Below are 27,717 nucleotides of genomic sequence, written 5' to 3'. Positions count from 1 at the left end.
AATGTGCCTATGATTATGAAAGTGGACTAAGTCACTTTTTGCATTGTTTGAAGAAAAACTTACATAATAATTTTCTTATAACGATTTAATTATTATATTTCTTTTATGAAATCACTAGAGGAGCAATAAAGAAGTTTATTTGCTGCAATTTCGCTTTCAAATAAACTTTACCCCTTAAATAATAATTATTTTTAGGCTAGATTTGATGCCATTTTTAGGAGTGACTTAGTCCACTTTCATAATTAAGGGCACAAATGTTCTAGGTTTTTAAAATATGGAAATTCTGAGTTGGACGTTCGGCTGTTACAAATGAAAAAACTATAACTAAGGAAAAGTTTTACTATGAACTTTTCACTGCATTGCATTAATAATGTAAGATATTGCAATATTAGTATTGTGAATTCATCTTGTAATATGTGAAGGACATATTGAATTTAATTTTAATGTGAAGTATCATTCTTTGTTATTTTACCTGAGCATGAAGGTAAAATCTTGAATTTCATGCCAATAGAACTCTTAATATAAACTTTTTAAGCAATCAACATCGAGATTTTGTTCGAGAGTTTTCAAGCGATAAAAACTAGCAAAGAATTGAAAATCCGAACTATAAAAAAAAAACACGTAACTGTTTTCTTAAAAGCCTTCTAAGGGCGATTTTGTTCACTATTGCTCAACTTGAAGCAAACTCTCAAGTTAACAAACTTGAGAGTTGACTCAAACTCAAGAGTTAAAACAAAAGTTGAGAATCTATTTTGTTCACTATTTTTTTCTTAACTCTCGAGTTTATAAAACAAAAGTTGGCTAACTTTCAGTTTTAAAAATATCCCTAGGATATTTGTGAAAGCTGAAACAAATACTGCCAATTCAATGTCATTTATATCAATGTCATTTATATTTTGTGCATTTTTTGTGTTTCAAATGTGAAATTTGTTTTAACAATCATTTAGAATCGGCATTTAACTTTATTTTGTTTTATATTAACTCGAATTTTGAGCAAATAATTTTCTTTTTGCAAAAGTTTGAATGTGCCGTTTGACAACAAAAATTCTGAAGCTATATGTGTATGTATATGTGTGTAAATACAAAACGGCGGGAAATGTTAATGATTCATTTGATGAATTATAATTATTTAAACTAATGTTTTGATATTAAATGTAAAGTGCAACCATGAGTGATGTTCGCCTAGATTTTTATTATTTGATTGCTTAATAAATCTGTCAAGTTCGACGCAAGTTCTACGAGCCATTTCAGTTTATTATTTAACATCCATTTTGCCCATAAATAATTTTTTTTACCACGATAAATTGTTTAAAACAAAAATTTATAATAAAACATGAAATTTTTCTATGCAAAACCTCAAGTTTGCTTCATAACTTCTACTTTTTCCGGAAGTTGAGAAAACTGGAAGTTGATAAACTCTCGAGTTGAAAATCGAAAGTTATAAACGTCAACTTTTAGTGAACAAAAGCAAATTCGAAAGTTGAAGATAAAAATCCTCAAGTTATGTTCAACTTCTAGTGAACAAAATCGCCCTAATTTGGGTTCTATTGGTTTGATATTCAAGATCAAGGTCTTCAAACTCAGGAAAAATAACAAACCATCATATTTTTCACTTCAAAAAAAACATTAAAATTACATCAATGAGGCAATCAATAAAAAGTGTTAAATGCAAAAATGCATTTTATGCTATTTTAAAATACCTACGTCACAAGGATAAAACTTTTGCACAATATTAGTAAGACTTAACTACTTCAAAAAATAACAAATTCATTGCTGGCCAAGGAACGTCCACTTTCGCCTTTTTGTTTAATGTTCTTGTTTTTTAATAAATTAATGAAATTCCTGAATTATAATGGTCTTTTATTCATTTCCATTAAATTTGCTAATACTTTGGATGTAAAATGAGTGTCAAAACAACATTATTGGCAAGTAATTAAGTGGTTTTGACTCCCAACAAAACGTTGGGTGTTAAAACAACATATAAAAAATATTTATTTTTTGTTAAATCTTCTTTGATAAAGATATTTTTTTAAAACTTTTAGTTAGTTTCAACTCTCAAAAAGGCCTCTAAACCGAATTTAAAGCTAAAATTGTCAATGCGGCCGCGTCGTCAAAAATACAGAGTTTTTTGTCTCTCCTAAAAAAAAATAAAAATGTTACTTATGTTGTTTTTAGAAATCACCGATTCAAATAGCCAAATCGCAGACAAAATTTAAACATTTTTAGTCTAGGTGTAAACTCATGGCTCCAACTACTGTTAAGAGAGCCTTTGGCTTGCTAGACCAGTAGCTACTTATTCTTTGATTTTATTCGCAAAACAAAATCAAATACCTTATAGTTGGTATAGTTAATTAAATATTGTATTTCTTTTAAAATAAAAAAAAATGAGTAATGTGAGTTGTAAAAAAAAAAACAGCTCTTTCAGTCTTATAATAATGGTAGCCAATATTTACTTTGCATTATTATCTTGTAATGCAAAATTTGATTATTCCTGGTTCCCGCACTTTAAAAAAGATTAGTTTTTTTTTTGTGTTTTCAAGAGATCCATTTTAACAACTAGGAATGCAAAAAGTTCATGTAACCAAAGACTTAAAAGACGGATAGCGTAAGTAACAGTATGTCAGAAGTCAATAGTCGGAGCCGTTAAAAAAAAAAACCAAGTCCTAAATTGGTTTTACTTTGAAGGAGCCTTGAGGTAAAATTCAAACTTAACAATTGAAAAAAAAAACAGTATTCAATTCGAAATTTCACTTTGATGGTGTTGTGATTTTTCTCCAAAAACAAGAAGATCTTACAGTATTTTAGATCGTTAAAAGTTTTTATAAATGCCATTACGTTGACAATTTTTATTATATTTTCACAATCTCTAGAAAAATCAAATCATCAAAAATTTTATACACATTTGAAAAAGTAAGATAATTATGCAATTTATTAGTTCTGCATTGCCAATTTTTTTTTTATAAAAAATAAGTGTTATCAAGTTATTTAACGAACCACCACATATCATCGCCGTAAAGCAAAATTGTTGTAAGTCACAAAAACCAAATTTTACAGGGGACGATTTTTAAGTTTCAAATTGGTTTAAAGCGACAATTCTGCTCGTTTGCCGTTCAAGTTATGTTTTTTATAAAGTTTATTCTTTTCTCTTGAATAAAATATACAAGTTTACCTCATTAGTAGGTGCATAGTATTTTTAAATATTTTTAAAAACTAAAAACCCAAAATTGGACATAGAACAATTCCTATAATACAAGTACGTTTTTTACTTAAATAAAAAGTGGACTTAGAACAAAATATGATGGGACTTAAAACAATCAAGTATACTCGGGCTCATTTTCAAAAGGCTACTTCCCTGTTTTTATTTTTCTATGTCCCATTAAATTGTATTTTCTGCGGAATGAAATTTTTTTTGACAAAAACGGTTTTCAAATTCGGAAAGAGCACCCTCATATTAGTAAAGCTGCATCATTAACTCATTTTCGGTAAAAAGTGGATTTATCCCTGCACGATATATGACGTAGTCCATCCATATTCACATGCACAGTAAGTCTAAATTATATAATTTTGAAAACAGCAGGTCAACATTTAGTTCAATGCTAAATTATAGTACCAAAGAAATTGTCAAAAAATCATACAGATTTGTTGGTGACACATTTTGTTCGGGCCGTAACGAGTAGAAATTTAATATTTTATAAAAAGTATCTAATTTTTGGTTCCATTACAAAACGAAAGGGTAAAAATTTAAAATTAATTAAGATGTGCCTATTTATCTAATAGGACTGAAAAAGAAAATATTTTATTTTATGTGTTAGGCCATGTGTGAATTGCGTTAAATAGTTAAACGAATGGTAAAAAATTTAAAATTTAATAAGATGTGCCTATTTATCTAATAGGACTGAAAAAAACAAAATATTTTATTTTATGCGTTAGGCCATGTTTGAATTGCGTTAAATAGTTAACCCCGTGTACAATTTTTGACACTATTGAGGTGAGTAAAAAATTTTTAGCTTTTAAAAATTTAATGGGCTCTGGGAACTGGTTTAATTTAGGTTAATTTTTTTTTGCAGATGGTTTTGTTTTTTTTTTTTTTTTTATTATTAAAAAGGAATATCATGACAGAAAAGAGGCAGAGAAAAAAATTAAACAATAAGCCATACAGCTGAAAATTTTTTATTGACCTTAATAGTGTCAACAATTTTACACGGGGTTAACTATTTAACGCAATTCACACCCGACCTTAATAATGAATCCTAATTAACTAATGTATTGGAACGTCAACCATTTCTGTGTACGTATAATTAGTTTGCATGAATGGAAGGGACCTACTGTTTTCTGATGACTCCGTACAAACAACCAGATATGCACTATTTCATGGCAATGATAAGTACTTTTGGAAACTTTTTTAATTCCTCGCAAGAGACAAAAATCTCAAGGTGGTAGAGGTTGAGATTGAACGCAGAACCTCAGCCATAACGCACTAAACATTAAGCCATTGAACTTTTCTTAATTTGAATTCTATCGGTATGAAAGGGAAAAATATAAAAAAAAAATAATCACCCACAACTAAAACGACAAGAAAACGACTTGGACAAGGAACGCCAATTTGTGTTAACTTAGAAATTCAATTTCGTAGTTCTACCCTATGACACGATAATTTCTTTGCTCAAGCCTCAATTTTGACGTCCACGATTTACGTAAGTGAATAATTGAACCGATTTGTTAAAAGGTACACAAGTTTTTATTATAATCTTTGAACAACAACAACATCTAGAAGGTGCCAAGTTTTTATGGCTAGATTCTTTATTGTACAACAGATGATTAGTGCATAAATGCTTTAAGTTTAAATAAAAAAATTTAAAGACAAAGGGTCACAACCAAATTATATTTGATCCATAATTATTAAAAACAAGCAAGTTGGTTTTGCACATTTTGTCGAAAAAACAGTCCCAACATATGCTATAGACAAACTTATTTGAATCGGTGATTCAAAGTGACATTTAATTTTCTTATATGAGAGATAAAAGCACCCGGGGGTCGAATCGACTAAGTTGATATTTGATAGTTTACAGTCAAATTGCACTTTTGTGTATGCTCTACGGGCCATAAAGCAAAATGACTATCAACTATCAAATACTTCCTCAACCGATTCGATCCCGAATGAAATTGATAATTTTAACATCCCTATTGCCATTCTTAGATTTCAAATTGACATAAAAATCTTTGAAATTATAGCGGTTTGGTATCACAAAAAATTAAAAAAAAAAACACTTATATTGTTTTAACAAACATCATAGTTGTGTTCACTGACGCTGTGCTGGACTGTTCTAGGCAGAAAAGCTTTTTGCTGTTCATTGAGTTTTCTCTGTGCTGAACTGTTCTAGTTTGCTGTTCATTGACAAATCTAGAACAGGTTTTTCTGTTCTTGCTTTTAAGTCAGATCAGGTTAGAACAGATTCGTGAGACGTGTCAAAATCAAAGCTGTCATATTTTATTTTTGTTTTGATTTAATTGTGCGAATATTTCTCGGGTGTTCGTGGTAAAAACACAAAAAAATAGATAAAACTAACGGGAACCGATAAGCCAAAAATTCAAATAATTTGCAATTTGTTGTTTTTTTTTTATTTTGACAACTGACCTTTGAATGACTGTTCTAACTTGTTCTGACGCTTCTCACGAAACTGTGCTGTCCTGTCCTGTTCTGATCTAGAAAAATCCTCGGTGAATACAACTCATGTGTGCTCAACGACGCTGTTCTGGACTATTCCAGACAGAAAAGAACAGCTTTTTGCTGTTCATTGAGGTTTTTCTGTTCTGAACTGTTCTAGTTTCCTGTTCATTGACGCTGTCTAGAACAGTTTAGAACAGGATTTTCTGTTCTTGCTTTTGAGTCAATATAGGTTAAAACAGATTCGTGAGAAGTGTCAAAAGCAAAGCTGTCATTTTTTGTTTTGATTATTTTTTACCAAGTTTATTTTAAATATTTATTTTAATATCAATTTCCTTTAATAAACCCACCAAAAGCATTTTAAAAAATTTGTCTTGCTGTTTTTTTTGCAAACTAAAAACAAGTTAATGTTATTACCTAAAAATAAATAGCTATCTTAATATCATACATAATAATAAATATATTTATTGTAATGCCGTTGTTATAGTGAGATAAATCTGTTTATTTATTTTTATTTAATAATTGTAATAAAAACCAATTAAATAAATTACATACATATTATAAAGGGAAACCAATAATAAAACAAACAAGTCGGGTTGATTAATTTTTTCTTGATTTTTGTATTCCATTCCCAGATTTCACTTTACCCAATGTAAAAACATATTAAATCTCTGAAAATAAAAAAATTGAAAGCAGTTATGTAGTTTCGAAAATCAAAAAAATATATGTAAATGTCAAACAAAAATTAAAAAAAAAAAATTCTTACCGAAAAATGATGCCTTTTCTGCGACTAAAATAAGTCAATGTTAAAAGCATTATAATTTTCACAAACTCAATTTTCTATTTGATATTTCGTCGCCGGAAGTGCCCTATTAGTTGTTTTAAGCACTAAAATCTTTGGTTCGATTTTGTACAAAAGTGCAATGTTGCATTTTTGGCCAAAAGTTGCATTAAAAATGCATCAAATGCACTTTAAAAAAAAATGTATTACATTACACCATCAAAGATGTTAACAATGCATCAAATTCAGATTTTTCAAAAATTTTCAAAATATTGGAACACCAAAATCTGATAGTTCAATTTAAGACGAAAATGCATTCCCGTTGCTTCAAAACTGCATTTAATGCAATAATGGGGAGAGCATGAAATCTCCCTTCGACCTTCCGTATACAATTTCCTATTCCTTTTTGCACTTCGAACTTGTTTTTTAATAATTCTAGTCTAAAATTATTGTAGTTAAACCTAGCACGTGAGTTGGTTCACAGTTTATTATTCGGACTACGAAAGGTTGTAATTATTATTGGATTTGAACAAAACACATGTCTTATGTGATTTATTTTAAGAATGTGAAACCATAATTTAGTTTTGGTCTATTCCCTTTTTACCCTTTATATTTTCTTCAACTTATCTTTAAATTTGTTTTTTTTTTTCCAGGTTATGAGTCCGAATATCATTATGGTTCAGACTTTGGAGATTCCACAGATAAAAGCGATGTAGATGACGACCCATTAATCATGTCCCCATCAGAGGAAGAAAGTGTCGGAGGAGACAATGTTAGCGAAGATGAATTTTCCGAATGTAGTTTTGGTCAAAGTGGCTTAGGTCGACCATCTCGTCCGCCCAGTCCCGATCCAATCTGGTTACAAGATCGAGAAGTTGAAACACTGGATCTTCCAAAATCATCTGATGACTTGCTCATATCCAACGCATTATCCCTACGAGCTGTACAAATTTTCGAAGTCTTACGCCGATTTCGTCACATAGTTCGTATATCGCCATTTCGTATTGAAGATTTTTGCGCTGCATTAATGTGCGAAGAACAAAGTTCTTTATTCGTAGAAATTCACATAATGCTATTGAAGGCTATATTACGCGAAGAAGACATTCAAAGTACACACTTTGGTCCGCTCGATCAAAAGGACAGTGTCAATATAAGTTTATTTTTAATAGACAATATAACATGGCCAGAAGTTTTACGAAGTTATGTGGAGAGTGATTCCATATTCGATCGTACTGTTCATGATATATTAGAATCAAAAGAATATCCACACTCGGGTGTGGAAGATAGATTAACCGTTTTGCAATTCCTTACCGACCAATTGCTCTACACCACTGCAGTGCGTGATGTTATGCTTCAGGAAGGCCCCATACATTATGATGATCATTGTCGTGTTTGCCATCGTTTGGGAGATCTGCTATGTTGTGAAACTTGCCCGGCTGTCTTCCATTTAGAATGTGTCGATCCGCCTCTAGTTGATGTGCCCACAGAAGATTGGCAATGTAATCTCTGTCAATCACACAAAGTATCTGGCACAGTTGATTGTGTTTTGCCACAAGAAAAACAAGGTGTCCTCATACGTCACGATTCATTAGGCTTGGATCGACATGGCCGAAAATATTGGTTTGTAGCGCGTCGAATTTTTGTTGAAAATCAAAATGGAACCGAAATTTGGTATTACACCACACCGCCACAATTGGAATTACTATTATCTTCCTTGGATGCAACTGATTTAGAAGCAGGTCTTTGTAAGGAGATAAACGACAAAAAAGAAGAAATCACCAGACAGATGAAACTCACAGAAAAACTAACTAACGAAAATAAATTAAACAAAAAGTCCTACATTGATTTTGAAAATGATAAAATCAATCAGATTTTAAATAAATCTGCAACAGAAAATGAAGATGCCGAAATGAAAGAAGATGAACCTGCTGCACAGCAGGATGTGCGAGTAATAACTAGGCAAAAACAAAATCAAATAAACACTGGAACATTGTATTTTAAATTGGGCATGGAGAATGGTTTTAAATCCTATGTCAATCAGTATACAGTCAATCCGATTGCTTTGAATAAACCTCAACGAAATGAGGAACGTGACAAACGAAGGCATCTCTCTCATAAATTCTCCCTAACCACAGCATCCGAATTTAAATGGTTAGGCAATTCCAATGGAACAGCGACAAATGTTTTGAATACACTGAGACAAACTCTAATGAGTTTCGAACAAAATATAGCTTCGTCATTTATGATTACCAATTGGAGTACAATTCGAAAAATTTGGATCACATCGGTGCATAATTCGACAAAACCATCTGATTTTTCGTATGTCCTTTTATTGCTGCAAGCTTGCTTTAAATCGGTTATCTTTGCAAATGTATGGCATGAACAATTGGGTCATATTAAATTCCATCGAACAACCTCGGCTGAACGAGAAGAAAGAAAAAAGATTGAAAAGCGAGAAAAACGAGAACGTGACGATGAAGAGGAAAGAAATCGATTAGCTTATAATTATGTTAAGTATTCGCTAGGCTTGAAACATCAAGTTTGGAAACAAAAAGGCGAAGAATATCGCATCCATGGCCAATGGGGTTGGATATGGATGTCATATTTCCGACAAGCTCAACGTAATCGTCGTTTCTGTGAGAAGAATTGTGTCAGTAAAGTGACACTACACATTACTACAAACAATGACGAGCATAAAATCATCACTGTTGACCCACGAACATATAATTTCTTAAAACAATGCGAACGATCAGCACAGAAAGGCCTCGATTATGGTTATATTGAAGATTTCAAACACATTAAAATTGTCGAATTCAATGGTAGTGAAAATATTGATGTTATCGATGTTTCCAAATCCCTTACAGCTACAGGTCGATTATTTTACCCGAAAATTGGAAGAAAAAGTAAATTGGATGATTTGCTATCGAAGAGAATACTTCTGAAAGAAGCCGAAGAGCAAAAGATGTCTAATGTTAACAAAGTTGAAGATTTGCCAATGCCATCGAAATCCGAGATTACACAAGCAACTAATAGTAAAAAGGAATCAATATTAGAGCGACAAATTCTTCGTTTAGTTGAACAAAAACATAATTCACAATCGAATAGTGTTAATCTAGAATTAGTTAATACATTGGCGAAAAAAATCCAATCGGTTCGATTACAATTTAGTCTGTTAAATAAATTTGCCAAGCAATATCGTTGTTATACAAAAGATTGCAATACAAATTCTAATGCAGTTTCTCAGATAACAGCAAACACTTGCTATTCGCCATTATGCTTGCAAAAAGCTAGAGCGAAGAAAGAATTGCTTCTGTTATTGAGAAAAGCCCATACAGCTGGTAATGGTTCGAAAGAAACAGTAGCAGCAATTTTGGGTGCTGTAAAGAAGCCCTCAATTTTGGAACAAAAATTAATGGAAGGCAAGGGCAAAGATCCACATGTGGGAGGTGGTAATGGAATAGATGATTTAGATGATAAGTCATTTGATGAATGTCCAATTGATTTGAAACAAGATTTTCAAGTTGCCTTTGACAATGCTATAAACTATGAAGATCATTTGCTTACATCAAATTATACTCCGCTGCATGTAAAGCAGGAGGAAACTGATATTAAAAGTGAATTATGTGACGATGAGGCGGGAGGAGAAGCCAAATCAACAAACAATCAAGATGAATTTGGTGGTCCATCAAAGAATCTTGATGAAGATGGTTGTTTGGGCGCTGCTGGAGCAGATAATTTTGTTGATAATTTGGATGTTTGTAGTAATGTTGAAGTCGAAAGTACAGATGCGGATGCCATTTCGAATTTATTACTTGAACAAGAAAATGAAAATGAAGAAGTAATGTCATCTGCTAAAAAACGCAAGACCAAACTGCGAAGTAAAAATGGAAGTGCTAAAGATGTAGTAAGTTTTATTCAGCCAATGGAACATTGTGCACCAACGCCAGTTAGACAAAATAGACGTTTCCCATTGCATCCACCGCGAGTGATTAAACGTGAGGATAATATAAAGATTGAACCGGAATTGGGTCCGAATGGTATGGAGCGTCTTTATTCGGCGACACAGACACGTGGGAAAATCTATTTGGTTCGTGATTTGAAGAAAGTTAATGCTGTTAAGAAAACTACCCCTACAACAAGCACAACCACAACATCAACTACAACCGCAACAACAACCGCCGCTGCTGCAGATACACCAACATCATCAACTGTCATTTCAAAATATCCAATAATATCTAGTTTTTACACAAAGAACTTAAACAAAAGCCTTATGGTTCTTCCAAAATATGAACTTTTAAAATTGGCTAGAGCTGGTGGTAAATTGCAAATAAACGGTTATCATCATTTGGCCAAAAATAATACAACTGTATGGCCATATCCGTGTTCGAGGCCATTATTTAAAACATGCTGGTTATATAGGACTACGAATTGTCCAACAATAGCAGCAATTGCATTACAATTAAGAATATTATATTGTTGTTTGAGATGGGATGATATGATTGCAAAACCGCCTTCGCTGGATGGAAAACATCAAATAACAACTGACACGGAAATTGTCACTCAAGAATTATTGAAACTTAAGCACTATGGTAAATGTAATGAGAAAACTCAGTATTTAAGGAGGAAGGTTGTTATTCCGTTGGAATTGCCGAAAACTATTCGAGGTATGTATAAAAAAAAATACTTATTTACATATGTATCTATTTTATATAATCCAGCACACTTTATCAATATAAGTGAATAGAAAGAGATCTGATCGAGACGATGATACTTTTCATCTATCAAGATGTCGAACCTTTGTTCTTTTGGGGATTTTAAACTAAATTATCCCATGTCACTTTCCTCCCCAGATACCGCACGCGTTTGGTCCATTTTTGATATGATAACAATTGCGGTTGCTAGTTATATCGGCACTTAAGTTAGGTTTTTTTTGAAGATAAGAAAAACACGGATATCTTCAGAAGATAAGAGCGGGGCTGCTTATTACAAGTAGTTACAAAATGTAAAAAAATAAATGTAGGTATGGAGCTTGCAAAAGCATACAAGAAAAACAATAATTAGATATGTATTTAAGTTAAGAAAATAATGCATTAAAATGAGATCAAAAAGCATGCTCAAAAGAGGTTTAAAGTAACACACATAAGAACTTTGTGTATGATCTTGCTACAAGTGGAATAAAAAATGTTGCAATTTTTATTAACATTTCTTACTTAACATTCTCGTTATTGCTTCATTTCTGTGGACTTGGTAATAACGGGTCCACAGTTGGCTAGCATATTCAAGTAAGGGCCTAATATCCTAGGTATAAAGTGCAGAATCAGCCTAAGTGAGACCTAAATTTAATCTCACTATCACATATTATAAACCCCAAATCTTTAATGGTTGTTACTTTTGAAACAATACATTCATTGATATAATAATCCCGCGGTGGCGAACGGACACTTTTGATTGAATATGGGATTGCTTGGCATTTTTTCAATATTAAAGCCTTACAGCAAACAAAAAATGTTTTAAATCGGTTTGTTATGTAAATTTTTTTTTTGAAGTGTGTTGCAATAACGTTTTTATTTTCTATTGAGTTCGAAGTATTATACAAACTCATGGCGTTTTCTATTTGCTTTTGAGATTTTTGTGTAAAAATCTCAGATTTTCCACTGCAAATAGAATATGAAATCTAGTTTTGTAATTGTGTACGAAATCTGTGCGTATAAAAAAAAAATAAAACAACAACAAATTTTCAGACAAATGTCAAACAGAGGAGAGTGTGTGAAAGTGCGTGTATGCGTGAATCTTGATAAAAATCCAGATTCAGATTTTTGAATCTCAGATTCTTTTTTTTGGAATCTCAAGCCGCAAATAGATCATGAAATCAGAGATTTTTCCACTTTTTCCCCTCTTCACCCCCTCTTTCAGCTGTCAGATTCACAAATATGATTCTGAATCTCGTCAACAGAAAACGACATCAGTTGTGATCGTAGATTTACCTTTCAGAAAGCCGTGTTGTCTTGCTAAAAATAATGGTTTACAACGAAAATATAAAGTGTCGAAGACAATACTTTCGAAAAGTTTTCCGATGGACGAAAATTTGGCAACTAGGTTATAGTTAGCAATATCTCCTTTGCACATTTTTTTGTGAATAGGATGAAAATCCTTTGAGAAGGCGATTTTTAGAGGGATTTAGAGTGACACTTAAGTAAGGCCAAATTGGCTACACTTTATAAAATCTTTTAACTTTTGTATTATTTCTTTTTTACATTTTCTTTTATTTTAAACTACTTTAATTAAGACCTTCTTACTATTCGCGTCCTCGCTTTCAAAATCGGTAAGCTATGCTATGTTAACATCAGGCAACAAAATTGCCAAAAACATTTTCGACCTTAAATCATAACAAATTGAATTTGATTGATATGCATAGGCATCGAAGAGAAGTTTTGAAAAGCCCAAATATTCATTGTATACATCCATAAAAGAGAAAAGTCAGTTGTTAGATCTTAACTTTTTTATTATTGACTGGTAAAAACATTTAAAAATAACTGCATGAAAATTAGTGGTTAAATTATCGCTCCACCTTGTGTTCTCAGCGTTCAAGATTTGAAGGTGTATGCTTCATAATGTAATTTCCTAATACATTGTCGTTTCGGTCAGATCGCTCTCCATCCTTCCAACATTTCTTATGTTCGAACCTTAACATGTTTATGAGTTACTTTACCCACAGGATTTTCTATTACCTTGAGAATCGTGTGTACTCAAAAAGTGTGTTGGGAAAACATTACAGATTTTCATTAATTTATCATATATATAATTTTACAAATCACCATTTAAATTCATTGCACAGAGGTTACATCTATTCGATCTGGTTTGCGCAAGAGAAAACGTGCCGAATCTCCCCAACAAACTGAACCCCAAGTTTCCGAAGAATGGGTCGATGAAGATAAACTTGAACTATGGGAAATCAAACTATTTGGCGAGAAACAAGAAAAAATACGCTCATCAATGATAAGCAGAAGTGCTCATTTGAAACAACTCGAAAGTGCATCTTCCAGTAGTACATCGAGTAGTTCTTCTAACACAAATAATTCAACTGTTTCCAAAACACCAACATCCAAATTCTCAAGTGATGAGATGAAAGATAAAATGGAACAACAATTAAAGCTGCAGCGGGCTGTGCATCAGCAGAAAAAATCGGCAGAAAATAAACAAGCTATTGGTAAGCTTTCTTTTATTTTGTTGATAAAGGAATCTTCTAACATAAAATGTATTTCTTAATATTTCCAGCTAAGGCAAGTCCAGCTCAACCTAATCGAAGGGTTATTGTTAGAAATCCTGATGGAACTACAAGAGTTATACACCAAACTGTAGTTACACCATCAACACAGACTGTCAAGACATCAAACAACAATGTTATAAACAAAACAACTGCAGAAACAGCAACCGCGACAACTACGACAACAACCACTGAAACACCTGCACCAGCACCACAACAACAACAACAACCTACCCAGCATAAGGTGCAAATAATTCGTGGTCCTGATGGTAAAGTAAGTGTGCGTGGCTTAAGTCCTGGACAGCAGCTTATACAAATGCCTGATGGCAAATTACATGTCCTAACAACAACACCAGGTAAGAAAACATTAAGAGACAAGAATCAAATCAAATCGATATTAACTTAATCTATTTTATTTTATCAGTGAACGCTAATAAAACTACAGCTGTAGTTAAAACCTCGGCGGTGGCGAATAATAAAGCAACTCATAATCCAGTTCTTCCTACGACTACAACAGTTAAGCAATTAGCTGTGAAGCAAGTAGTGAAGCAGCAACAAGTCGTCCAACAAACAAATGTTGTAAAACAAATAGTCAATCGGGAAATTCAACAAAAGGTAATAACCTCTTCTAAACTCTCTTTCTATCTCTATTTCTCTCTTAAATCTTCAATGTGTGTGTGTGATTTACTTCTGTGTATGTTTGTTTGTATGTATATGTATTTTTCTAAAGGTAACAACAAATACTATTGCATCTACATCGCAGGCCGTTAAAAATGGTTCACAGGTTCCTGTCACCCAAACTGTGCACAAAGTTCTAACAACTGGCGGACAAATTGTGCAAGCAACACCGGTCAAAAAGCCTACAAACCTACAGCAACTGATTGTTCAACCAGGCCAGAAACTTTTAGTTGGTCAAAATGCTCAGGGCCAAAAAGTTTTAATATCTTCACCTACACAACAAAATATACAACCTGCTCCAACACAAACTATACAAACTGTTACACAAGCGGCTCCGCATCAAGTGGTATTGAACTCACAACCGACTCAAAAGGTTATTCAACAGATTGTCAATACGAGTAATGTTCAGCAACAAATTATGGTTGGTGGCCAGAGAATAATACTTAGTCCGGGTCAAACGATTGTTACCCAAAGATCAGTACCGCAATCGTCACCGGTGCAAGTTTTACAGCAGCAAATAATACAACCAGCTCAGCAACAGCAGCAAATACAGCAACAACAACAAATGGTTATTCATACACAATCGCCACAACAAGTTGAAACAAGAACGCAAGTTGTTCCTAAGTTGAAAGTACAGAATCAAGTACAAACTATAAGTCAACAAATTCAACAACAACAACAGCAGCAACAATTACAACAACAGCAATTGCAACAACAGCAGCAACAACAACAACTGCAGCAACAACAACAGCAGCAACAACAACAACAACAACTGCAGCAGCAACAACAACAGCAACAGCAGCAACAACAACAACAACAGAGTGTTGAATCCAATACAGTATCATCACAACAACAACTCGTGGTGCAAAATTCAGCCTTGGCCCAACAATTGGCCCAAGGTAAACTTCAAGTGGCTAACGTTAATGGTCAACAAGTCGTAATTAAGCCGTTGGGCAATAATCAAGCACAAATTGTCGCACATATCAAAACTCAAAGCGACGGAACTGCCCACATTGTATCGAGTATGTTATTAAATGATAATCTAAAAGAATCACCACCTGCAGCTGTTAATAAACAAAATACTACCGTAGTTCAGCAGCAGATGAAATCTCCTACAACAACAATGAGCGATCACATAACCAAAGATAATAAAATGGCAACAAGTGATCATAATAACATGTATTCAGCGCAACAAGAAGAACCACAACAGCAACAACAACAACAACAGCAGCAGCAACAACAGCAAGAGCCAACTTGTACAACAATCGAACAGAGACTTTTGCAAGGACAACCGCCTGGAACCGTACTTAAATGTGTGACAGCGCAGGTTATACAGACTGAACATGGACCGAGAATTGTTTTGCAAGGATTGATTGGAAATGACTTTACGCCACAACAACTTGCACTGGTTCAACAGCAGGTCAAACAACAGTTATTAAAAGGTAAGATTTGAATATTAAAAAAAAAAAAAATAAACAAAAAGAGTAATATTAGAGTGGAGTGAATTTAAAAAAAAAAATATTCTGCGCAATAGGAAACGAAATGCCAAAAATGACATTTAAAATAAAGTTTTAAAAATTAGCGTTTCACTCCACCCTAACCAAAAAAATACCTATCTTAATTTAAACAAAAATAATAATCATTAAAATAAATTACAGCTCAAGAATCCAGTGGCAAACAGGGTGTATTAGGGCCAACGAAAATCTATATAGCTGTTCAGCCATCCACTACTGTAATCCAACAAAATTCACATTCCCAGCCCTCGCCATTAGTATCTGTGCAACAAAACCAACAAGTCCAGCATGTAAGTATTTAATAATTTTTCAAAAAACAAAATCAAACAAAAATGATGTATATTTTAAAATTTTATTTGTTCATTTTTTTTTTTGTTTGTTATTATAGTTTTAAAAAAATATACGTTTAGGTCTTCGAAAAATATATAAATGTGCTCTTCTCGCTCAAAAGAAAATGTCTGATATATGTATGAATTGAGGTTAAATTTTTTTTTTTTGAAATTTAAAACATGTCCACCTTCTCTTTTTTCTGTCTTGTTTCTGTTACTTTGTCCAAAGTTTTGTGTGTGGTAATATTCTTTTCTTCGTTCTTCAAATGGTTTTTATTACATTCACCTTGGTCATTAACTCTGTCACTCATTACTAAAAAAATATCGTTCATCTCTATTCAATAACTCATTTTACCTTCCATTAACCCGAAACTACGTAATTATACATTCGGTCTCACTAACTCTAAATAACTTTTTCAAGTAAGTTTTTTTTTTAATTTGTTTGAAATATTTTTTTTTGTATGTTTTTATTTTTAATTCTTAAATCTTTGAAAAATTGTATCAATAAATTAATAGTGTTTCTTTTGTTTTCAATTAACCGCTTGAAATTAATTTGTCAAAAAAAACAGAATTACCAAGAAGTATTATCTACCTAAATTTTATAAAATTCGATCTTAAAAAAAGAAGACAAAGAGCGTCTATTATTATAATAAAGATATTTAAATTTTAAAAAAATAATAACTCCCCATCAAAGTTCTGCCTTGGTAATTTTATATTCTTAGTTTGAACTAGCGTTGATGTCGTTGTCACATCGACAGTGATTTAACATAATTTAACGAGAATAAATGCTGCTATTTTTTATTCATACCTAAAATTGAACCAAATTCTAGGTTATTCCATCTAAGGAAATACATACTGCTTTCAAGAGTATTTTTGTAGAGAACTGCTCCCATTTGTAAGCTTGTAGCCATGTTTGTTAGTTTTGGAAGTTTTGATTTCTAATTTAACTGTGCCAAAATAGATTTATGTTAACATATAACTTTAGACAAAGCGAAAGGATATTATGTCTCCATAAAACTAGTCTTAATTAAGCACCCTGAAATCCACCAGTTACATACTTCAACTTCCTTATGATTCCAGCATTTTTAACAATGTGCTAGCAATTATAAAATCTTTTAGGATACTCAAAGACAACTGACACGCCTATGTAATTGTCTTAGGGTCACCAGCTCTATTGTGGATTCGGGAAACCTACAACCTCTTCTTTACTTCTAATTTTTTCACCAGACCAATGTGTAAGTTAGGCTGAATCTTATTTCCCTTAATAATAAAAATATCTGCTTGCATCAGAAGGTTGTGTGAAATTCGCAAGCTATTTTATATGGTGGTTTTAAATTGTCCCAAATCTGACTGAAAAAGACTTATGAAATTCGGTCATATCCACTTCATAAAAATTTTGAAACTTACTTCGGAGTCGCACTAAAACTCGAATGCCTTTATTTCCATATCATTCGACAACTATTCTATTTTTATGAAAAAAAAAAACAAAGAATGCCATCCTAGGGCATTCATGATTTAACCTACCGTTCGTTTCCTAATTCACGAGATCCTATAGGTAAATTTATAATTTTGTTTTCAAGTACATTCCATATTTATTTGTTCATTAAAAAAGAGGTGAATGTGCGTTGAACAGAAAATATAAATTATAACCTTAAGCCTGGTACGCTGATCGAGATAAATTCTAGCATATTTGGAATTTTAATTGTTCAAAACAAACTCATAATAAAATACATTTTAGCTCCCATAGATAGCAGCAATTGGCAGGAGTAGTCATCCATTTAACATTAAATAATCAGGTACTTTTTCGTTCTGCCATTTTTCATGTCTTATACTGAGTTTCGATAATTATTAATTATTAATTAGTTTAATTAAATAATTGAATTAATTTTCAATCAATCAATTAGGAATTTCGTTATTGCACCCCAATATTCAGGAAAAAGAATGTGATTGTGTAAAATTTATTGAACCGATTACTTCGCACTTGAGAAATCTCTTCCGAAATCGTCCATTATACTCATGGAACCACCTGTAGATACTTCAATCTTGTTCCCAATTCTTCTTGAGCACTTTTTTATTTTCACCCCGAATTGCCTTTAAGACTTCAAATTCTAGTTATTTATTTTGCCAATTCAAATGAAATAAATACCAAGCCGATTCCTTGCACATTCTTCGGCGTTTTCTTGAGCGATTTTCACAATTTGACTCCGAATTACCACAAAGTATTTTTAAGAACCCATTAGAAGTATACATCTATGAGTTTTTAGTTAAATATTTAGGTTTATTTAAAAAAAAATAATAAAAATAATAAAAAAGAAAACAATTATACTTATATATATTTTTTAATATAATTAATATAATTGAATAAGTGCTTCTGGCCAAACTCTTTTTTATTTAGTTTTTTGCTGTTCCTTTTTTTATTATTATTTTTATATTAATTCTTAAATTAAATTTAGAAAACAAAACAAAAAAAAAAACCTATTTAATTGTATATTAGTTTGATGATTATTTGCAATTGGCCTTTGTGTTGACAAAAAGCGCTCATATTAACTAACTCTTTTTGCCTGTTGCAAATATATATACCCACAAATTGAATTTGAAAAAAAAAAAACTTACCGAATAAGACATATTTTAGCCAAGGAAACCATTGTTTTTGAATGTTTTTTTTGTGAAGAGATTCCATTTATAGAGATTTCAATGAGAGCAGTACGTAAATTTGTTGATAACTAAAAAAAATTATTCAATGAATCTCACATAATATGTTAAATTGAAAAAATAAAATATATATTAAAATACATTACTGTAACACAAAGGCTTTTCCATCCTAATCATCATCTAATTATCAAAAAAAAAAAAAATTAAAAAAGAAAAAATAAAAAGAAAATTTATTTGAACTTTTAACTTTGTTGAATAATTTTTTTAGCTATTATTTTTTTTTATAAACTGCTTGAGAAATTATAATAAATCTTATCTCTTCATAAAATTTCTTCAAAGGTTTCCTGGAATAATTTCAACCACTGATATTATACAAAGGTACGTTGTGTTTAAGCAAAAATCATTTTTTAATTATTAGTTACACATATTTATTATATTTTTTAATAACTACATATTTTTTTTTCGGGGATGTAAAATACATATATGTTTAAAAATAAGAGTAAATTAAAACATAAAAAGATCCGTTTATTTTATAATTACTGTTAAAAAAAAAAAGAGAATAAATTAATTCAAGACAAAAAACAGTCTTAATTTATGGGAATATAATTTAAGAGGGGAAAATATAAATGTTTTTTTTTTTTATTGTTTATTTCGGACGAACACATTTCTTTTATTGAGATTTTTGTAAAATAAAAATTATAGAAATAAAATTAGTAAGTAATTCATATAAAAAAATGATTTTTTATTTAATTAGTATTGGACATTTTTATGATGATATTTCTGTACAAGTTTTTTTCGTTTTGTTTGTGAAATGAAAGGTGGATTTCCTTACACAATTACAATAAGGTAAAGTACAAAATTCACAAATTGCGATTGCTGTGATTTACGAGAAATTTGGAAAAGGAATACCTATGTACATTAATGTATTTATGTACATACATAAAATTATTCCGCGGGCTATATCTTAAAATATGTCTGTTGTGAAAATAATTTTTTTTTTCTAATTCCGGTTTGATAATAAATTCCTACAAAACCGTGAGACAGACGAAGTGGAAAAAGTTATAGACCAGGATTTATCGATAAATAATTCTTGTTCAACAAAAACAAATACCATTGTATAGCATTGGAAGTTTGTGTTACTCGGGTGGGTTTTATAAAAAAAATTGTAGGAGTATGAAGTGAGTAGACTTTAGAAATAAAATAATATGACAATTGTATGTTTAACTCAAATATAATTTCGAGCCATTGTAAATTTTTTTTTTGGGAATATTTCCACTTTCAAAATTCTCGTACCACCTTGAAGTGTCTTATTGGTATGATATTAACTTTTTTTTTGTCAACTATGAATACGCAGATTGCAATTAGAGAGTATTAATTGGTTTCGGACTTTTTTTTATTGTGCTTTCATTTAAGTCAAAATTAAAAGAAAATTCGCAGATTCAAAATTAAAATGAGTATTTAATTTTTTTAATTCCATCATCTTACTAACAAATCTACCTATACCTATGTATAACTTAAATAATATAACCTGCAAGCAAAACAAAAATTGTATATACTTTTTTTAGGGTGTTTCTTATTTTTAGAAAATGGGAATTTGTATGATCCCAGAGGCTAAAATGGTTGGAAATAATTAAAAAAAAAGATGTATTCCCAAAGTTTCAAGTCCTAACTAAATTCTAACCAGTGCTTAAAAGCAACTAAAGCTTCTTATGGGAACATCATAAAGTTTCAGTCCTTATACAATAATTTTAAAATTCCATTGAAACGCATACATTTGAAAAGTGGCATTCTTTATTCTTATGGTACATGGTAGCTATCCTTTGGAATTTTTACGACAGAACAAATCATAATATTTTATTTATGTATGTCGATCAATAGTTTCATTTTTTTGTAATTTCATTTAACATAATTTTTTCTTGAGAATAATATTCGTACACAAAATCAAAAAGAAGGTGAGTAATAAGTGTGAAACTAGACGAGTAATTTTGAAGAGTTAAAAACTAATTGAAATTAACTTATGTAGAATCACTAAATTTTGCGCAAACAAAAAATAGGTAAAAAAAAAACCGACTGATAATAACTTTTGTTTTTAATTTAATTTACCTTTTTCATCTTTTAATTAAATATTTTATTTTTTTTTTTTTAAATTTCTATTTCAATCACTTAAAAATAATAAAACACTTGTATGTATTATTTTTTTAGGACCGTATTGAATCCATTGAAAGGAATTCAAGTGAAGGCTTTGCTCAAATTAAAAAGGAAAGTAATGAAAATAAAACCGAAATATACCCAAATCAAATCGAGACAAAACAAAACAAAATTATAACACCAGGAAAAATACAAAAAGATGTAGTAAAAATTGTGTCAAGCTTAAACCTGGATAATAATCAATCATTTGTTATAACTCCTGATTATATACAACAAAGTGAGTAATATTATCTACTATAATGCTTGTGTTATATATAAATTTTGTTCGAAATAAAAAAAAAAACTTTGCTGGAAGAAAACTTCAATAAAATAAAATTGCACTTAATAAAAAAAAAATCATTCATACAATAATTATTAGAGTGATATCCGAAAATAAATTAATCAATACTTAAATGTTTGACTTGCTTAATCCGCAACGTATCTCAAATTGATTTGCCTCATTTTTCCAATAGTCTTTTACCATTGATTCTTTAAAACCAGAGGAAGCATGCTTTAAATACTTGTCGAGTTTTTTTAATTCGGCCCTTTTCTGCTTTCGACAGAATTCTCATCGATAATAAGTTGAGTCAATTTAGTGAAAAATGCTCTCCTGGGCCAGATAACCTTCCTGGCATCCTTCTTAAAAAACATTTTCTCAAACTCTCTCTCCCGCTTTCACAAATATTTAATTTATCTGAGTATCACGGTGAATTCCGCCAGGAATGTAAAACTTCTTTTAGATTGGATTAAATTCTTTATTACAATTAAACTTTTTTTATAACTCCAATTTACACAAAATGTTTAAAATATGATGTTAGGAACTGTCGCCTCTGCCAAACTTTCTCATGTTCCCAAAATATTTGAATGCATCTTTACGAACTCATAACCTTCCGCTGTTAGTCACTTATATCACCTTGACAACATGGGTTTCTCAAGTGTTAAGTATACCAGCATTAACTCTTTAAATTCGTGTCGATGTTGTTTCTATCCATTTTAGCAAAAGCTCATGCCTTTTGGGCCTTTACTGCTGTTAGGCAAAGTGAAAAGAAATTGCATTTCATACCTCGAACCATGACAGTACCTCCGGCCTTTTCTTGCCCGAAAACCATTATAACATAGTATCCAGTTAAAAGTTACCCTGAGGTCGATTTTGAAATGTCACTTCTGAATTTAGAAAATGTCCTCGCCGAGTTAATTTCTTTTTTTTTATTACTAATCATTCAGTGTTCCACTTACTCAAGAATTCTTATCATATTCTACATAATAGACTCAGCTGCTTTTTTAATTTAATTTAAACAATTTTATATGAAGATATATCTAAACTACCATTTTGTACCTTTATTTTGTAACAAAATTAATTTCTATCATTTTAGCAATAAAAAATGCGCTCAAACAAGAAAATCTCAACCCAGAAATAGAAGAAAAACTAATAAACCTGCAACGATACCAGGAACGCCAAATGAAATCAGATCATCCACAAGCAACAACTACAACAACAACAACAACCAACAACAACAATACAAATTTGATTTCGAATGTAAATATTTTTTCATCACCACAAGTGATACAACATACACCTAGAAAGCGAAACAACAGTAGCAGAATTAATAAAGATGAAGATGCAGAAGTAGTATCGGCCAAATCGAAGAATTTATGTTTGTCTTTCGGTGCATTTGCGGCAGCAGGAAAAGCAGAAAATAATAATAATTCTTCAAATGAAAATAAAGGCAAACATGACAATGATAAAAAGAAAACAGCTGCACAACTTAATGTAAGATTTTCAAAATTATTTATTTATCAATTAGAAAATGAATTTATAAAAAAATCTTAAATAATTTTAGCGATTACATCGACATAAAGAATTATTGAAAAAAGATATATTAAAAAAGCGGGCAATTCTAGAAAGAGTATTACACATTGAAATTCAGCGAGAAATTGCATCTGCGATGCCAGAACTTCAAGAAAATGAAGCAAGAAGTTTAAATAATTTCAAATCAGGATCAGATGAGTATGTAGATTTTTATTTTTATTATGATAAGATTTTGTATTCATTTACTTTTTTTTCTTTTTTTTAAAGACAATCACCACGTGATAATAATGAAGAGATTCAAACATCAAATAAACAAAAGAAAGGTTCAAAGTTCCCGGGAATGTCGAAAAAACGTGAAAAATTGTATTGTATTTGCAAGACACCTTATGATGATACCAAGTAAGTTTTTATTTGATTATAACAATATTTACGGGTATTATTTTCTGGGTGACCTACTTAAAAAAAAAAAAAAAACAAACAAAATTTTATAAGAACAAACACTAAAGAAATAAACTAAAGTAGGTATTGATGGTGATGGAGTTAATATTTTGTTAAATGTAATGAAAACTAAAAATCTGTAGTAACATCGACTTTAAATTAAAAAAAAGAACCTAACTACTCAATTTAAAAAAAAATTTTAATTTGCACATTCAGAGTCACATTCATCAGTTGTTTTTCCTCATTTATGGAGATCTTTGTTTATTTTACCTCTCCATAAGTGTTGTAATAAAAAGAATGCAAAGAATTATCGTGGAATTACCAAACTTTCTTGTTATATAAATCTCTTCCAAAAAATTATTTGTACACACATTCAGCTACATTGCCAGTCAGTAATTGTACATAAACAACCTTCATAAATCCATTACAATAAATCTGTTACAATAGCTATATTTTATTTTCCTCGTGATCCAGATCAGATCATTGTTTTTATTAGCTTTACAACAAAAGTAGGATTTTGTTTTGTTTTCATGATCTGATCTGATCTGATCTGGATCACGAGGAGATAAAACACAGCTAATGTTACAAATCTAATGAATAATAAAATCGACTTCAGATGTAATTTGTGCTGTTTTAAGTAAAGCTTTCGACAGATTTAGCCACTCTCTTTTTACTAGAATTGTGTATCTATAGTAATCAATGTTCTATCCGATATTGGGCCTGTTTCTGAATGATGTATTTCGAATGGACTGGAACTAAACAAAAAGAAATATAAAGTGATGAAGTATTCAAGAAGAAGAAAGGAACTGTTATTTTTATTATCAATTCAATGTTCATATTTCATTGACGAAACTTTAGTTTGTCTTGTTTGATTTTTAACTGTCATTCAACTCTCATAATGATACAATTTCGAGTAAGGCAATCAGTCTAAGAATTATTATGCATAAATTTAATGATGTAATATAATATGAAAATCTTTTACTGTGCACTCGTTTGTTCTGTTTTGGAATAACGCAACTGTGTATAATATCCTTGTTACTAGACGCAATTCTTGTTGTTCGATCTGCGTTATCTTCCATGGGATCCAACTCAACATCATGAAAGTCTGTTGAGGTAGGTGAATAATTAACTCTTCCTGAAGCAAGCTGAATATTAACTCGCCTGAGATCAACAGGCAATTCTGTTCCTTTTTGATTTACCTTCTAACACTTCACTTAATGTTATGGTTATAGACTTTAACCGGTGTATTCTTTTATCGATTTTCATTTATCCAAAAGTCTATAGAAAAACTCATTAATTTCATAAATTTTGTTTTGAATTTAAAAATGCAAATGCATTTTTTTAATTCGAAAACAGTTCAAAACCATCATCTTTCGTCCAATTAAGAACAAAAGTAAAGGGTTGCATGGTTTCAAACAAGAAATAAAATTCACGACTTGGACACACTTATTTGATTTTGTAATTTGTTTGTCTCGCAATTATACAGAAAAAAAACTCTAAGCAACTGTCAACAAGATAGGGCAAATTCAAACACAATCAGAAACTACATTTTTCATCGGCTCCTGGTTTCTTTTGTGGTTATTGAAAACAGAAGCTTTCAAAACTAGACCAACAAATTGGAATGATTTAAAACAATTAATTCAACCTATAATTGAAGCAATTCCTGCTTCTATTTCTCGGCATTCAATAGAACTATTTTGATAAGATGACGTTTATGCATTATATCAGTGTAGTGGCCGTTTTAGCTTCATTATTTTTAAATAAACAAAGTAAAATTGAATTATTTTTTAATCCATCCTATGTATATTTTTTTCCGAAATATTAAGAAAATTTTTTTCTAAGAACAAGAATTTGAATTTAACTGACTACTTGCTGCACAACATACTGGAGCTGGAGCATAGAAATTTGCTAGAATAAAAAAACGCATTTTTGTGCATAAATCCGCTAAGAAATGAGTAGTAACGTGTTATAAATTGAAATAAGACCCTATTGGTTCATGTAATAAAAATAGACAGTGATTCTGACCGCAAGGTTAAGTCCTGTGTTCCCATTGTTTATCTGTAATTTTTTCTTCAAATCAGTTCGTTTTAAATTTAATTGTTTTAATTAATGTTTTATTATTTCTTCTAGATTTTACGTTGGTTGTGATCTATGTAGCAATTGGTTTCATGGTGAATGTGTTGACATAACCGAGGAAGCTTCGAAAAAATTATCTGAATTTATTTGTGAAGAATGTCGTCGTGCTAGAGACACTCAAGAATTATATTGCTCATGCAAACAGCCATATGACGAATCACAGTTTTACATTTGCTGTGATAAATGCCAGGACTGGTTCCATGGCCGTTGCGTTGGTATTGTTCAAAGTGAAGCTGAATTTATCGATGAATACATATGCCCTGATTGTCAACGTAACAATGACATCAATATGGCAAACATGAAAAGCCTTACCACTAATGAATTTGAAGAATTAAAAAAACTTATGAAGCAAATGCAGGTAAAATACACTTTTTTTTCTTATACTTGTCAATTTTCTTAATAAAAATCAAAATTGATTTTGCAGAATCACAAAAATGCGTGGCCTTTTATGGAACCGGTAGATCCGGAAGAAGCCCCGGACTATTATAAAGTTATTAAAGAGCCAATGGGTAATTTTTATTAAACAATAAATAAATTAGAAACAATTTTTAATTTGCTGCTTTTTTTGTTTAGATTTAAAAAAAATCGAAAAGAAAATTAACGCTCAGATATATACAAAACTATCTGAGTTCATTGGAGATATGACAAAAATATTTGATAACTGCCGCTATTACAATCCTAAAGAATCTGCATTTTATAAATGTGCGGAAAGCGTTGAAGGATATTTTGTTCAAAAAATTAAAAACTTTCGAGAAACCGTGGCAAGTAGTGCTTCATGCAATGTGAAATAATATTAATTAATAATAATAATATAATTAATATAATATATTTGTATTTATAAATTTAATAATATTATATAATTAATTAATTAATTAATCAAATAATTCGTTAATTCGTGTAAATTTTGCTATTCATTTTTAAGTATTTTAAGTAAATAAGTGAAATGTGTAGTAAAGTAATAAGTTTTAAGCTTAGTATATTTTTATGGAATATACGTTAAAAAAAAAAAACAAAATAAGAATTATATTATATAATAAACGTACAAACATTTAAGGAATTAAAAAAAAAAACGTTTGTAAATATATGAAATAACACAAAAAAAAAAAGAATAAAAAAATGTTTAAAAAAAATACACAATTTTTAATAAGCATAATGATATATAATGTTTGTTTTTTACTACTGATCTTGAATTTAAATTTGATAAATAATTTATTACTATGAGTTTTAAATAATTTATAACAAAAAGATTAAAAAACAAAAAAACATCTAGTGTTTCGGTTTTCACGGTTGTACACTGTACAGATATTATTGTTTATCATTTACTTAACGCAATTTAGAAATATAAAACAATGTAAAATATTAAACAAATTATAAGAGTAAATAAATTCAATACATAAAAGGTATGCTTATTATCCTTAAAAAAATTAGTTGGTGTTTTACTTGAATGATTTTTTACGTCCGAACAGAGTTGGCTTTTGACGAAGAAAAGGATGCTATTAAAAGTCGAATAGGTGCGGCCTACAACAACAAAACGCGTTGAAACCTCATTATGGTGGTGTGATACTAGAATTTTATGGTTGGCCATGACAACGAAAGGCTTATATATTTAATGTGAAAGCATGGATTTGGCAATTGCAATAACAAAAGCGAAATATTCGTAGATTTCTGCAAGAGGTGTCACAAAATAAGCTGAGTGCCGACAGTATTCTAGTATCAGAACAATGAGCTCACGGGCCCTATTTTGTAAAACGATTATCTTTGAAATTACTTTTTTATCGTTCAAATGCGATTACTTATTACGATAATCGTATTATTTAAACGATACTCGTTATTCCTTATGACTTTTTACTTGCGATATAGCTACTATAGGTACGGTGACCATCCGTCCCGGTTTACCCGGGACTGTCCCATATTTCTACAGCTTGTCCCGGGTTTTTATTTAAGAAACCCGGGACGTATAAGTGTCCCGTATTTTGTTATTTGTCCCGTGATTGTCCCGTATTTGCACATTCTATTTTCAATATTTGTACAGAAAACAAGAAAACAGTGGTTGGAAATTAAATTTTTTCTAATTTTTCGGATAAAGCATTTAGCTCAGTACGCTAATGAAGCAAAAGGAAAATTTTTCTATGTCTCCAAAGTTAAAAAACTTTTGGAGCAAGAAAAATTGACTGGACAAATAAATGGGAGTGACAAACGATTGAAAACTCTCCAAGTATTCTAGCACAGGTAAGAATTTCGTTGGCTAGACCGCGTAATGTGC

General features: G+C 30.8%; 1 protein-coding gene across 4 annotated transcripts in view; it reads left to right on the top strand.

Annotated features, from left to right (window-relative positions):
* The window catches only part of LOC129918999 (nucleosome-remodeling factor subunit NURF301), a 28,249-nt gene extending 1,822 nt beyond the window's left edge, over positions 1-26,427 (top strand). The window contains exons 3-15 of one of the 4 annotated variants that reach the window (XM_055999786.1): positions 7,100-11,110; positions 13,282-13,653; positions 13,722-14,066; positions 14,135-14,325; positions 14,474-15,830; positions 16,047-16,192; positions 21,086-21,308; positions 22,444-22,841; positions 22,912-23,078; positions 23,148-23,279; positions 25,449-25,812; positions 25,879-25,963; positions 26,028-26,427. In XM_055999786.1, the coding sequence (XP_055855761.1) occupies positions 7,100-11,110; positions 13,282-13,653; positions 13,722-14,066; positions 14,135-14,325; positions 14,474-15,830; positions 16,047-16,192; positions 21,086-21,308; positions 22,444-22,841; positions 22,912-23,078; positions 23,148-23,279; positions 25,449-25,812; positions 25,879-25,963; positions 26,028-26,245 (8,009 nt within the window). In that variant the 3' untranslated portion in view covers positions 26,246-26,427. Of the gene's footprint in view, positions 1-7,099; positions 11,111-13,281; positions 13,654-13,721; positions 14,067-14,134; positions 14,326-14,440; positions 15,831-16,046; positions 16,193-19,222; positions 19,501-21,085; positions 21,309-22,443; positions 22,842-22,911; positions 23,079-23,147; positions 23,280-25,448; positions 25,813-25,878; positions 25,964-26,027 lie in introns of those variants that run through there. The other 3 variants (XM_055999785.1, XM_055999788.1, XM_055999787.1) reach the window with 3 other exon arrangements.
* The last annotated feature ends 1,290 nt before the right edge of the window (positions 26,428-27,717 follow it).

The sequence above is a fragment of the Episyrphus balteatus genome, chromosome 4 (genome assembly GCF_945859705.1).
Source record: "Episyrphus balteatus chromosome 4, idEpiBalt1.1, whole genome shotgun sequence".
NCBI lineage: Eukaryota > Metazoa > Arthropoda > Insecta > Diptera > Syrphidae > Episyrphus > Episyrphus balteatus.
Note: the sequence above shows the minus strand (reverse complement) of the source record. Positions and strands in the feature narration are given on the sequence as shown.